The sequence below is a fragment of the Coffea arabica genome, chromosome 10c (assembly GCF_036785885.1).
Source record: "Coffea arabica cultivar ET-39 chromosome 10c, Coffea Arabica ET-39 HiFi, whole genome shotgun sequence".
NCBI classification, from domain to species: domain Eukaryota; kingdom Viridiplantae; phylum Streptophyta; class Magnoliopsida; order Gentianales; family Rubiaceae; genus Coffea; species Coffea arabica.
In genome coordinates this window covers 19,262,967-19,278,463 of record NC_092329.1, presented here as the reverse complement: position 1 = coordinate 19,278,463, position 15,497 = coordinate 19,262,967, and the positions used below count along the sequence as shown (strand labels likewise).

Genomic DNA, 15,497 nt, shown 5'->3' with positions numbered 1-15,497 from the left:
AGCCAAAATTCACACTTACTAAATTTGGCGTATAGCTGATGATCTCTCAGGGTTTGTAACACTAACTTCAAATGCTGCTCATGTTCCTCACGGGTTTTAGAATAGACCAAAATGTCGTCAATAAACACGACAACAAATCGGTCCAGGTAGGGTTTGAAAACCCGATGCATCAAATCCATAAAGGCGGCAGGGGCATTGGTCAACCCAAAGGGCATGACCGCAAACTCAAAATGCCCATATCTAGAATTGAAAGCAGTTTTGGGTACATCTTCTTTCTTGATTAGCAACTGATAGTAACCCTGTCGGAGATCTAACTTTGAAAAGACCACTGCGCCTTGCAACTGGTCAAACAATTCATCGATATGGGGAAGTGGGTATTTGTTCTTAATGGTCATATTGTTTAATCCCCGATAGTCGATACACAATCTTAAAGTTCCATCCTTCTTCTTAACAAATAATATCAGAGCCCCCCAAGGAGATCCACTCTCATGAATAAACCCACGCTCCAACAGGTCTTGCAACTGCAACTTCAGTTCCTTGAGTTCAGCAGGTGCCATTCGATAGGGGGTCTTAGAGATAGGTGACGCTCCTGGCAATAGGTCAATCTTAAACTCTATCTCTCTCTCCGGAGGTAAAGTTACTAATTCATCAGGAAACATATCCGGATATTCACTTACAATAGGCACATCTTCCACCCTCAACTTATCAGTGGGAGTATTTATCAGAAAAGCTAGAAACCCTTGGGTCCCTCTATACAGAAATTTCCTAGCCCTAATACCTGAGATCAATGCAGATGAGGCTAAACTACCTCTTACATCTAGCCTTACGGTTGCTTCCCCCGGTATACGAAGTTCCACTATTTTCCTCTTACAATCAAGTTGTGCATCGTACCTTGCTAGCCAGTCCATACCCAGTATAACGTCGTACCCCTTTATAGCTAAACTTATAAGATTTCCCAAAAGCATCCTCTCTCCTACCCAAATTTCGCAATTCGCATACATCGAACCAGTAATTAAACGTTGGTTCCCCGTAGGAGTACTAACCTCTAAGTCATAAGGCAAGCTAACAGGGGTTATATCAATGTCGCACATAAAATTGGGGTTAACAAGGGAATGGGTAGCACCAGGGTCTATCAAAATCCTAGCTAGACGACGGAAAACAGGGATCGTACCTTCTACAACCCCAGAGGGATCAGGGACTTGTTGTTGCTCAAGGGAGTAAACCCGAGCTGGCACCTTTGGCTTTGTTCCTTCTACCTTGGACTGTCCCGAGTTGGCCTTTGACGATTGGGTGGTTGCTCTCGCCTCCCGAGGTAACACTGGGCAGTTAGCTATTTGATACTCTGCACTCCCGCAGCGCAAGCATCTTCTCTCCTTCCTCCAACAGTTGTCCTCAGTGTGGTTTGGTTTTCCACAAAATCCACAGGGTCCGCGTGCAACTGAGGCCGAACTTCCCTGTGAGGTGCTTTTCTGCGGGCCCCGTCCATTGTGACCACCCCTCGGTGGAGTCCCTCGCGCCATCCCCGGTTGCCTTCCTCCACCGGCTCCTCGTCCAAACTTGGGAGGGGTCCCTTTATCTCCTTGGGTCGAACTACTCGCAGAGAACCCCCGTTTTTTCACCTGAAAGTTCCTTACTTGAAGCCTTGCATTTTCAACTCGTAAAGCTTTCTCCACGGCGTCACTAAAGGTACTGATCTGGGCTACCGCCAGATCCTTTTGAATTTCCACATTGAGCCCCTAAGTAAAACGCCGAACTCTTCTTTGCTCCGTTAGAATGAGTTCAGGGGCAAACTTGGATAAACGAGTAAACTGGCTCTCGTACTCAGCCACCGATTGAGTCCCCTGGTGGAGCCTAATAAACTCGTCCTCCTTCTTTTCCTGGACTAGAGGGGGAAAGTATTTCGCATTGAATTCTCGCACAAAGTTTACCCATGTTCTTGGTGTTTGCTCCCGGTCCCACTTCATTCGTATCACGTTCCACCAAGAACGCGCGGCCCCCTCCAATTGAAAGACAGCGAAAGTAACCTGCCTCTCCTCTGAATAGTGTAGGGCGGCAAAGATATCTATCATTTTCTCTAACCACTTTTCGGCCACGTCCGGATCTGGCCCGCCTAGAAATTTTGGTGGAGAGAACTTCTGAAATCTCTCTAGGGCCCGATCTTCACTCTCTATTACATGGCCAGGGTTCCCAGGTTGCTGGATAGGAGGTTGGCCCTGCTGTTGGACTACGTGGGCCAACAGGTCAGTCATTTACTGCATAGCAGCAGCTATCTGGGCACTAGGGTCAACCCTAGGTTCAGGATTTGGTTCAGTCGTGGTATCCCTAGTACCCTCGTCAGTTGTGGGTTGCCTAACCCCGCGCCCGCGGCCTTGCCCACTACGAGTGCCTTCCATTCTCTAAGTCAATCTAAAGTCGAGGCACAAAGTTAATATTAAAAATACATATAAATATAGTCATAGAAGCATGAACAAAGAACCAAAAGTAAACACCACATAAGGCATGTATACACATAGAGCATTTATACATGGAACACATAACTGTGTCAAACAGTCATACATGAGCAGTCAAGCAAATATATACAAAGGTACTCCCGTGAAGCCAAAAGAGGGTCTGCCAAAATACACTGTACAACCTAGGCCCAAAAGTACCAAACAACTAACCAAAAGCCTCTCCTAGGTATCCCTCACACGGGATCAAAACAAGGCTCAAGGAACCCTAATCTAGTCCTCCACGGAGCCCACCGACTCCCCCCCAGAGCTAGAGCTAGGGACGCCTCCCTGACCTGGTGCTCCACCACCTGGAACTCCCCCTGGCGCATTGGCGCCAATCACTCCCTGGATGAGTGCCCCACACTCATCGATAATAGCGCCGGACCGGTCTCTCACCTCCCGGACTACGCGAGTAAGGCGGTCGTTAACCACCTGCAACTGCTCTCGCAGAGCGTCCGTCCTCTCCTGCTCCATGGCCACGTCCCCCTGGAGCTCTCCAATCCTATCGGCTTGCATCCGCATGATGCCCCCAAGCCTAAGGGTCTCAGTGCGCTCCCTGGCGGCGTCACATCTCAGCCTCCATCGCTCGGCAAGTACCGCCTCAACCACGTGGTCCGCGTAGGAGTAAAATTGGCAACGCCTACAGCGGCGGGTCCGGTTAGCGGTATACCACAGCCGGATCGGACCTCCCGGCCTCTCCGGGTAGTCGATAACCCGTGGGCACCTCCGAGGTGGCTCGTCTCCGCTCGCTCCACTAGTTCCTGCCATAGCCTACAAAGATAGCAAAGGTTTTTATCTTAGACAATATATTCACACTTAATGGCGTCTAAACACAATCCCCAAAAGTTCTAAGAATCCGGTTTCAGGTTCGCCCAGGTTATTTCTACCCTAGGCTCTGATACCACCTGTGACAGTCCCACCTTCCCCTAAGTCGTACCAAAGGAGTTAGCGGACTACCTGTCCAGCTCTCGCCAGGACTACTAAAACGGTCAAACACTAACTCAAGTCGTTCGGGAAAAATATTAGCGCGCTTAATCAACCCAATAAATGAGAAACAGAAAAACAAAAGTCAAAACGTAAAGCGAATGGTGACTGCCACGTCACAATCCGCCGAGAGCCCATTGATTACAAGAAATTTCCAACAATCACTGAAAAGAGTATATACAGGCCAAGTACAATCCATTGGATAGGAATACACCCTGTTACAAACCACATTTGTATGGTTACAAGCCAAACGAAAGCATTTAGATCCAAGTACAAACAAAGGTTCCAACTATTGAGGAGCTATACAAAATCTCTCAACTAGCTCTACTCAACTCACTCTTCACAGTCAAAAGTCCAAAAGATAATTCCCTGTAAGGAAAACAAAATTAACGGAGTGAGCTTTCGCCCAATGAGGTACTATCACGTAAATACACCAAGAGCACATAAACACAAGAATATTTAATCCAAATATGTACATCAAGTAACCAAAAGCAATAACACCCAAGCATACGGAGTAAAAGGATACGGATGGCTCTCAAGAGCCCTTATCCTCTTTTGCCATACTTGATCTCATCTCATTGACCCTCCGTCAATGTATACTAGGTAATCATGATCGTAGACTCCTCTTTACTCCAATTATCCGTCCACCTCACTTTCCCCTTACCGGGCCTGAACACCAAACAGTACAGAATTGGTATTACTCGAGTATACCGGAATCAAGGGTCTCATACCCAAAGATTCCCAAATACAGTCCCCATGGTTTGTCAAATGTCCCCGACCAAGTCCTTACTGGCTCGAGTCCATTGACTTCCAATGAGGTAGAGCTCAGAGTAAACAGTAAAGGTTCAGAGTTACAGTAACGGTTGGTATCCAATCGACACCAAATCAAGTCCAGTCAAGAGTATTCAAGTGATATAACAAACAAACAAGTAGATCTAATATAATAACCAGTCAAGGAGGCCAGAGAGTACGAGAGTGATAAAGTACACCCCCGCCTCACCTAGTTCAAACAATCATCACAACTAGTCCAAATCACAGAATTCAAGTACAATAAAACCACGGAATAACAAATATGTGAGTAGTACACTCACCAAGTCAAATAAAGAAATTTCACAAGTTTTCGCCCGACGTGAGCCTCGGATCACCGGCACGCCCTATAATAATCAAGAAAGTACAATTAAGACTCAAACCCGAGTCGAATACCTTATACTTGGAACTATTAAGGCAAAACCCAAATATAGCTTGGAAATGGAAAATACATAACATTTAGGGTTAAAAGTAGAAGCAATCCCTAAAACCGATCAATTCGATCCAATCTCAACCCAACTCACAAGAATCCAACACTCTAGTCATTTGGACAGCATTTTCCCTAAAATTTCAGCTTCCCAACCTACAAGACAACCATTAAATTGTATCCAAAACAACCACAAGTACCCAAACAATTCATAGGCCATTCAATATACTTCATTAGGGTCACAATAGCCCTCAATTATAGCCAATTAGAAGCTCAACAATCAACCATAGAAAAACCCCCAATTTGAAATCCTAAATCTGAAATTTTCCGCACAAGCGGAAATTTCCCGTAATTACCCGCAATTAATGCACAAGAGAGCTATAAAACACCATTTAGAACCACCAATTCAAGCTCAATCATATCCATCATAGGAAAACAGAAAAATTCCAAGAAAAATCAGAAAATTAGAAAACTTCACTCCAATCCACCAAATCTTCCGTAAAATCGCATAAATAGCTACTATAAGGCACCAATTGGCCAAAATTAGAAACAATAGATGAGTTCCAAGCAAGATACCTTAGTTCTTCAAGAAAGGTTGAAGCTTATGAGGTTTTCTTCCAAAATAACACCACCAAGTTCTTCAAACACCCTTAGCAAGTTGATTTTGTGAACTAATTCAAGAAATAATCGGTTGATTTTCAAGATTGAAGCAAGATTTGAAGATGAAAGGTTGAAGGTTTCTTCCCTTTGCTTCCAAGGGAGATTCGGCCAAGAGAGATGAAGGAGTGAAGACAACTTGGTCAAATTTGGACTTTTAAGTAAAGATAAAGAAAGTTAGGCAAGCTTAAGCCAACAAGAATTGGACACTTGGCACTTTGTTTTGTTTAGAGTTATCTTCTTGTCCCTCCATAATTAAACCATCTAGATAACCTCTAATCATCTACTACCACCTAGTAATTAAATCCCTTTATGAAAAATTGAACCGAATTGGCCGAATTTCTGTCACTTAATACACTAGCGGGTCCCACGTCCAAAATATATTTCTAATTTCTCACGAACTACCTTATACTAGAAAAATGATTTAAAAACTATATTTACTGATAAAATGTGGATAAAAGTAATATAATAAAGAAAATACAAGAAAACGGTGCACAGGAATAAAATAATAAATAAATAAATTTTTTTTTCTTTTCTGGGTTCTCACATCCTCTCCCCCTTAAGGAATTTCGCCCTCGAAATTGCTCACCTGGGTTACTAAACAGCTCAGGATATTTCTTTTGTATCTCTTCCTCCATTTCCCAAGTTGCCTCTTCTATACCATGATTTCTCCACATAACCTTCACTAATGGAATTTGCTTATTCCTCAATTCTTTAATCCTTCGATCGAGTACTTGTACAGGTCTCTCTTCGTAGGTAGGGGTGGGCACGGGTCGGGTACCCGCCCCTAACATGATTTGGCTGACCCGACCCTAATATATCGGATCAGCCATTTTGCGACCCTAACCCGCTCCTAATATTTTCGGGTATCCGAATAGCGGGTACCCGAAAAAAAGGGGCGGGTCATAGGGTACCCGCCCCTAAAAAAAACTATTTTTCAATAAAAAAAATTTATTTTCTACTTAATATCAACATGTTTTTCAATAAAAAAAAACATGTTTTTCCAATTAATATTGGTAGAGATATTGTAATTAAAGTCCATACATCACCATTCTCACACATTTCATCCAATAATCAAATCGATCTCATAAATTTAGTACATATTAGAATATCTAATAGACAAAACGAAGTTTCATAATAATTTTGAGTACATCACCATTTTCACACATTTCATACTTTTACAACACAACAAACACAAGGATAATAAGTATTTGGTAACTTCCCCAAGGATAATATGGTACAAGATCGCGTCTCAAATAAGTCAATTGTGAAATCAAGTTCGGAAAAGAATTGAATAGAACTAATTATTTTTGAAAAAAATATAACCAAAATAATGTTAAAAATCTTCCCCAACTTCTTTACATCTTTGGAATAGACCTTATGGTATTAAGGTGATGAAAAAGAAAAATAAATTTCTTACACTAAATAAAAGAGACAAATTAAAGAGATATAATTGCAAATGAATGACGCAAATATTTTAATTATCTAGCTAACAGAAAATTGAAACTCCAAACAAAAATCTTTGATTGAATTGATGCAAGATTTGCAGGAAAGATCGATGGAGGTAGAATAAAAATAAAAAAGATGAAAGGGATGAACAATTTTTATAACAGAGTTTCACAAAATTTTTTTTTTCATTTTGTTCATGTTTCACCGAGAATATTCGTTTTCTTCAAAAAAAATGAGAAGAGTAGATCATATAAGATTAGAATATGAGGCTGCGAGCCACTTCACTTGCACTTAGAATTAAAAATTACAAAATTATAAAATGATTCATACTTTTTTAATATTTATAAAATATACCCTGCGGGTCGGGTACCCGCGGGTTTTTATTTTTCTGATCCGTATCCGTACCCGATTTTTCGGGTACCCGACCCTCATCTGCTCCGCTAAGAAAAATCGGATCGGGTATCCTATTTTTCGGATCGGATCGGATCGGGTTCATCGGATTTTCGGATCGGCGGGTTTTTTTGCCCACCCCTATTCGTAGGTGAGGGCTTTATCTATCTCAATCTCCTCGGGTCGTACGATGTGGGTTGGGTCAGGATAGTACTTTTTCAGCATCGACACATGGAAGACGTCATGAATACGAGATAAACTGGGTGGCAACTCGAGTCGGTACGCTACTTTCCCAACTCGTTGGAGAATTTTGTATGGCCCCACAAACCGTGGTTGAAGTTTCTTTCCTCTCCCCGCAGTGACGCTTCGTAGTGGCGTGATTTTAAGGAAGACACGGTCTCCAACTTCGAACTCCAAATCTTTCCTTCGGTTATCTGCGTAGCTCTTTTGTCGGCTTTGAGCTGTTTGGAGTCTTTGACGAATCAATTTAACCTTTTCTTGCGCATCCTCCATCCAGGGAATGGTTGTTGGATCTAGAACTTTCTTTTCCCCTACTTCATCCCAGTAAATGGGTGAACGACACTTCCGTCCGTAGAGAGCTTCATATGGTGCCATTTGAATGGACGAGTGGAAACTATTATTGTAGGCGAACTCTACCAAAGTCATGTGTTGGCCCCAATTACCCCCAAAATCCAGAATACAAGTTCGTAACATATCCTCGAGGGTTTGAATCGTTCCCTCCGACTGGCCATCCGTCTGGGGGTGATAAGTGGTACTAAGGTTAAGTTTGGTCCCTAAGTGCTCCTGAAATTTTTGCCAAAACCTCGATACAAAACGAGGATCTCGGTCTGAAACTATACTCACTGGAACCCCATGTAACCTCACAATTTCATTCAGGTACAACCGAGCTAGTTTATCCATGGAATCCTTCACATTCACAGGTAAGAAATGAGCTGATTTGGTCAACCGATCAACGATCACCCAAACGGCATCATGTCCTTTTTGCGTTCTTGGCAGTCCAGAAACAAAATCCATCGTGATATTTTCCCACTTCCATTCGGGTATCTCAAGAGGTTGTAACAGTCCGGAGGGTTTTTGGTGTTCAGCCTTGACTTGCTGGCAAATCAGACAGGTTTGGACATATTGAGCAATCTCTCTCTTCATCTTATCCCACCAGTACAACCGTCGCAAGTCTTGGTACATCTTATTACTACCAGGATGGATCGTGTATGTCGATCGATGGGCTTCCTCTAAAATTTCCCTTTTCAGGTTTTCATCATTGGCCACCACTACCCGTTCCTATACCTTAGAATTCCTTCAGGACCCAAATTGAAATCAGGTAATGCTTCCTTTTCTACTTTTTCCTTCCATTTTTGTACCACCGGATCCTTTTCTTGGGCTTCTTTAATTCGATCAAGAATAGCAGATGTTACCCGAATATTTCCAAAAGTTATTTTCTTATCTCCCAATCTAGGGTTCCACTCACTAGCTGCTCCTAACATCTCCCACTCCTTGACCATCAACCCTGCTACTTGAGCCTTCCGACTTAGGGCGTCCGCTACTATGTTAGCCTTACTGGGATGGTAGTTGATCGTGCAGTCATAATCTTCTAAGAGTTCCATCCACCGGCGTTGCCTCATATTCAACTCTTTTTAGGAGAATAGGTACTTGAGACTCTTATGGTCTGAATAAACCTCAAAGGTAACCCCGTAGAGATAGTGTCTCCACTTTTTCAGAGCAAAGACCACAGCAGCTAACTCCAAGTCATGGGTAGGGTAGTTTTGTTGATGGGTTTTTAGTTTCCTAGAGGCAAAGGCAATCACGTTCTTATTTTGCATTAACACACACCCCAAACCTTCCTTCGAAGCATCGGTATAAACAGTGAAACTATCCTTCCCACTAGGCAAGGCCAAAACAGGAGCTCTGGTTAACCTTCGCTTCAACTCCTGAAAACTGGTTTCACACCTACTATCCCACACAAAACGACCGTTTTTCTTCGTCAGGTCGGTTAAAGGACCGGCCAATTTGGAAAAGTCTTTAATAAAGCGTCTATAGTACCCAGCCAACCCTAAAAAACTGCGGATCTCGGTGGGATTTTCTGGCCTCTTCCATTCAGCTATCGCCTCTACTTTCGCGGGGTCTACCGTGATACCTTCTTTGGAAATCACATGTCCTAAGAAAGAGATTTTCTCCAGCCAAAATTCACACTTACTAAATTTGGCGTATAGCTGATGATCTCTCAGGGTTTGTAACACTAACTTCAAATGCTGCTCATGTTCCTCACGGGTTTTAGAATAGACCAAAATGTCGTCAATAAACACGACAACAAATCGGTCCAGGTAGGGTTTGAAAACCCGATGCATCAAATCCATAAAGGCGGCAGGGGCATTGGTCAACCCAAAGGGCATGACCGCAAACTCAAAATGCCCATATCTAGAATTGAAAGCAGTTTTGGGTACATCTTCTTTCTTGATTAGCAACTGATAGTAACCCTGTCGGAGATCTAACTTTGAAAAGACCACTGCGCCTTGCAACTGGTCAAACAATTCATCGATATGGGGAAGTGGGTATTTGTTCTTAATGGTCATATTGTTTAATCCCCGATAGTCGATACACAATCTTAAAGTTCCATCCTTCTTCTTAACAAATAATATCAGAGCCCCCCAAGGAGATCCACTCTCATGAATAAACCCACGCTCCAACAGGTCTTGCAACTGCAACTTCAGTTCCTTGAGTTCAGCAGGTGCCATTCGATAGGGGGTCTTAGAGATAGGTGACGCTCCTGGCAATAGGTCAATCTTAAACTCTATCTCTCTCTCCGGAGGTAAAGTTACTAATTCATCAGGAAACATATCCGGATATTCACTTACAATAGGCACATCTTCCACCCTCAACTTATCAGTGGGAGTATTTATCAGAAAAGCTAGAAACCCTTGGGTCCCTCTATACAGAAATTTCCTAGCCCTAATACCTGAGATCAATGCAGATGAGGCTAAACTACCTCTTACATCTAGCCTTACGGTTGCTTCCCCCGGTATACGAAGTTCCACTATTTTCCTCTTACAATCAAGTTGTGCATCGTACCTTGCTAGCCAGTCCATACCCAGTATAACGTCGTACCCCTTTATAGCTAAACTTATAAGATTTCCCAAAAGCATCCTCTCTCCTACCCAAATTTCGCAATTCGCATACATCGAACCAGTAATTAAACGTTGGTTCCCCGTAGGAGTACTAACCTCTAAGTCATAAGGCAAGCTAACAGGGGTTATATCAATGTCGCACATAAAATTGGGGTTAACAAGGGAATGGGTAGCACCAGGGTCTATCAAAATCCTAGCTAGACGACGGAAAACAGGGATCGTACCTTCTACAACCCCAGAGGGATCAGGGACTTGTTGTTGCTCAAGGGAGTAAACCCGAGCTGGCACCTTTGGCTTTGTTCCTTCTACCTTGGACTGTCCCGAGTTGGCCTTTGACGATTGGGTGGTTGCTCTCGCCTCCCGAGGTAACACTGGGCAGTTAGCTATTTGATACTCTGCACTCCCGCAGCGCAAGCATCTTCTCTCCTTCCTCCAACAGTTGTCCTCAGTGTGGTTTGGTTTTCCACAAAATCCACAGGGTCCGCGTGCAACTGAGGCCGAACTTCCCTGTGAGGTGCTTTTTTGCGGGTCCCGTCCATTGTGACCACCCCTCGGTGGAGTCCCTCGCACCATCCCCGGTTGCCTTCCTCCACCGGCTCCTCGTCCAAACTTGGGAGGGGTCCCTTTATCTCCTTGGGTCGAACTACTCGCAGAGAACCCCCGTTTTTTCACCTGAAAGTTCCTTACTTGAATCCTTGCATTTTCAACTCGTAAAGCTTTCTCCACGGCGTCACTAAAGGTACTGATCTGGGCTACCGCCAGATCCTTTTGAATTTCCACATTGAGCCCCTAAGTAAAACGCCGAACTCTTCTTTGCTCCGTTAGAATGAGTTCAGGGGCAAACTTGGATAAACGAGTAAACTGGCTCTCGTACTCAGCCACCGATTGAGTCCCCTGGTGGAGCCTAATAAACTCGTCCTCCTTCTTTTCCTGGACTAGAGGGGGAAAGTATTTCGCATTGAATTCTCGCACAAAGTTTACCCATGTTCTTGGTGTTTGCTCCCGGTCCCACTTCATTCGTATCACGTTCCACCAAGAACGCGCGGCCCCCTCCAATTGAAAGACAGCGAAAGTAACCTGCCTCTCCTCTGAATAGTGTAGGGCGGCAAAGATATCTATCATTTTCTCTAACCACTTTTCGGCCACGTCCGGATCTGGCCCGCCTAGAAATTTTGGTGGAGAGAACTTCTGAAATCTCTCTAGGGCCCGATCTTCACTCTCTATTACATGGCCAGGGTTCCCAGGTTGCTGGATAGGAGGTTGGCCCTGCTGTTGGACTACGTGGGCCAACAGGTCAGTCATTTACTGCATAGCAGCAGCTATCTGGGCACTAGGGTCAACCCTAGGTTCAGGATTTGGTTCAGTCGTGGTATCCCTAGTACCCTCGTCAGTTGTGGGTTGCCTAACCCCGCGCCCGCGGCCTTGCCCACTACGAGTGCCTTCCATTCTCTAAGTCAATCTAAAGTCGAGGCACAAAGTTAATATTAAAAATACATATAAATATAGTCATAGAAGCATGAACAAAGAACCAAAAGTAAACACCACATAAGGCATGTATACACATAGAGCATTTATACATGGAACACATAACTGTGTCAAACAGTCATACATGAGCAGTCAAGCAAATATATACAAAGGTACTCCCGTGAAGCCAAAAGAGGGTCTGCCAAAATACACTGTACAACCTAGGCCCAAAAGTACCAAACAACTAACCAAAAGCCTCTCCTAGGTATCCCTCACACGGGATCAAAACAAGGCTCAAGGAACCCTAATCTAGTCCTCCACGGAGCCCACCGACTCCCCCCCAGAGCTAGAGCTAGGGACGCCTCCCTGACATGGTGCTCCACCACCTGGAACTCCCCCTGGCGCATTGGCGCCAATCACTCCCTGGATGAGTGCCCCACACTCATCGATAATAGCGCCGGACCGGTCTCTCACTTCCCGGACTACGCGAGTAAGGCGGTCGTTAACCACCTGCAACTGCTCTCGCAGAGCGTCCATCCTCTCCTGCTCCATGGCCACGTCCCCCTGGAGCTCTCCAATCCTATCGGCTTGCATCCGCATGATGCCCCCAAGCCTAAGGGTCTCAGTGCGCTCCCTGGCGGCGTCACATCTCAGCCTCCATCGCTCGGCAAGTACCGCCTCAACCACGTGGTCCGCGTAGGAGTAAAATTGGCAACGCCTACAGCGGCGGGTCCGGTTAGCGGTATACCACAGCCGGATCGGACCTCCCGGCCTCTCCGGGTAGTCGATAACCCGTGGGCACCTCCGAGGTGGCTCGTCTCCGCTCGCTCCACTAGTTCCTGCCATAGCCTACAAAGATAGCAAAGGTTTTTATCTTAGACAATATATTCACACTTAATGGCGTCTAAACACAATCCCCAAAAGTTCTAAGAATCCGGTTTCAGGTTCGCCCAGGTTATTTCTACCCTAGGCTCTGATACCACCTGTGACAGTCCCACCTTCCCCTAAGTCGTACCAAAGGAGTTAGCGGACTACCTGTCCAGCTCTCGCCAGGACTACTAAAACGGTCAAACACTAACTCAAGTCGTTCGGGAAAAATATTAGCGCGCTTAATCAACCCAATAAATGAGAAACAGAAAAACAAAAGTCAAAACGTAAAGCGAATGGTGACTGCCACGTCACAATCCGCCGAGAGCCCATTGATTACAAGAAATTTCCAACAATCACTGAAAAGAGTATATACAGGCCAAGTACAATCCATTGGATAGGAATACACCCTGTTACAAACCACATTTGTATGGTTACAAGCCAAACGAAAGCATTTAGATCCAAGTACAAACAAAGGTTCCAACTATTGAGGAGCTATACAAAATCTCTCAACTAGCTCTACTCAACTCACTCTTCACAGTCAAAAGTCCAAAAGATAATTCCCTGTAAGGAAAACAAAATTAACGGAATGAGCTTTCGCCCAATGAGGTACTATCACGTAAATACACCAAGAGCACATAAACACAAGAATATTTAATCCAAATATGTACATCAAGTAACCAAAAGCAATAACACCCAAGCATACGGAGTAAAAGGATACGGATGGCTCTCAAGAGCCCTTATCCTCTTTTGCCATACTTGATCTCATCTCATTGACCCTCCGTCAATGTATACTAGGTAATCATGATCGTAGACTCCTCTTTACTCCAATTATCCGTCCACCTCACTTTCCCCTTACCGGGCCTGAACACCAAACAGTACAGAATTGGTATTACTCGAGTATACCGGAATCAAGGGTCTCATACCCAAAGATTCCCAAATACAGTCCCCATGGTTTGTCAAATGTCCCCGACCAAGTCCTTACTGGCTCGAGTCCATTGACTTCCAATGAGGTAGAGCTCAGAGTAAACAGTAAAGGTTCAGAGTTACAGTAACGGTTGGTATCCAATCGACACCAAATCAAGTCCAGTCAAGAGTATTCAAGTGATATAACAAACAAACAAGTAGATCTAATATAATAACCAGTCAAGGAGGCCAGAGAGTATGAGAGTGATAAAGTACACCCCCGCCTCACCTAGTTCAAACAATCATCACAACTAGTCCAAATCACAGAATTCAAGTACAATAAAACCACGGAATAACAAATATGTGAGTAGTACACTCACCAAGTCAAATAAAGAAATTTCACAAGTTTTCGCCCGACGTGAGCCTCGGATCACCGGCACGCCCTATAATAATCAAGAAAGTACAATTAAGACTCAAACCCGAGTCGAATACCTTATACTAGGAACTATTAAGGCAAAACCCAAATATAGCTTGGAAATGGAAAATACATAACATTTAGGGTTAAAAGTAGAAGCAATCCCTAAAACCGATCAATTCGATCCAATCTCAACCCAACTCACAAGAATCCAACACTCTAGTCATTTGGACAGCATTTTCCCTAAAATTTCAGCTTCCCAACCTACAAGACAACCATTAAATTGTATCCAAAACAACCACAAGTACCCAAACAATTCATAGGCCATTCAATATACTTCATTAGGGTCACAATAGCCCTCAATTATAGCCAATTAGAAGCTCAACAATCAACCATAGAAAAACCCCCAATTTGAAATCCTTAATCTGAAATTTTCCGCACAAGCGGAAATTTCCCGTAATTACCCGCAATTAATGCACAAGAGAGCTATGAAACCCCATTTAGAACCACCAATTCAAGCTCAATCATATCCATCATAGGAAAACAGAAAAATTCCAAGAAAAATCAGAAAATTAGAAAACTTCACTCCAATCCACCAAATCTTCCGTAAAATCGCATAAATAGCTACTATAAGGCACCAATTGGCCAAAATTAGAAACAATAGATGAGTTCCAAGCAAGATACCTTAGTTCTTCAAGAAAGGTTGAAGCTTATGAGGTTTTCTTCCAAAATAACACCACCAAGTTCTTCAAACACCCTTAGCAAGTTGATTTTGTGAACTAATTCAAGAAATAATCGGTTGATTTTCAAGATTGAAGCAAGATTTGAAGATGAAGGGTTGAAGGTTTCTTCCCTTTGCTTCCAAGGGAGATTCGGCCAAGAGAGATGAAGGAGTGAAGACAACTTGGTCAAATTTGGACTTTTAAGTAAAGATAAAGAAAGTTAGGCAAGCTTAAGCCAACAAGAATTGGACACTTGGCACTTTGTTTTGTTTAGAGTTATCTTCTTGTCCCTCCATAATTAAACCATCTAGATAACCTCTAATCATCTACTACCACCTAGTAATTAAATCCCTTTATGAAAAATTGAACCGAATTGGCCGAATTTCTGTCACTTAATACACTAGCGGGTCCCACGTCCAAAATATATTTCTAATTTCTCACGAACTACCTTATACTAGAAAAATGATTTAAAAACTATATTTACTGATAAAATGTGGATAAAAGTAATATAATAAAGAAAATACAAGAAAACGGTGCACAGGAATAAAATAATAAATAAATAATTTTTTTTTTCTTTTCTGGGTTCTCACATCCTCTCCCCCTTAAGGAATTTCGCCCTCGAAATTGCTCACCTGGGTTACTAAACAGCTCAGGATATTTCTTTTGTATCTCTTCCTCCATTTCCCAAGTTGCCTCTTCTATACCATGATTTCTCCACATAACCTTCACTAATGGAATTTGCTTATTCCTCAATTCTTTAATCCTTCGATCGAGTACTTG

At 43.4% G+C, this 15,497-nt stretch overlaps 1 protein-coding gene across 1 annotated transcript; it reads right to left on the bottom strand.

Moving 5' to 3' along the window:
* Positions 1-771: 771 nt before the first annotated feature.
* LOC140015852 (uncharacterized) lies at positions 772-1,520 on the bottom strand. Its single transcript, XM_072068678.1, has 2 exons — positions 892-1,520; positions 772-778 (listed from the first exon to the last, which is right to left on the bottom strand). The coding sequence occupies exons 1-2, from the start codon at positions 1,518-1,520 to the stop codon at positions 772-774; spliced, it is 636 nt and encodes a 211-aa protein (XP_071924779.1).
* Positions 1,521-15,497: the final 13,977 nt, after the last annotated feature.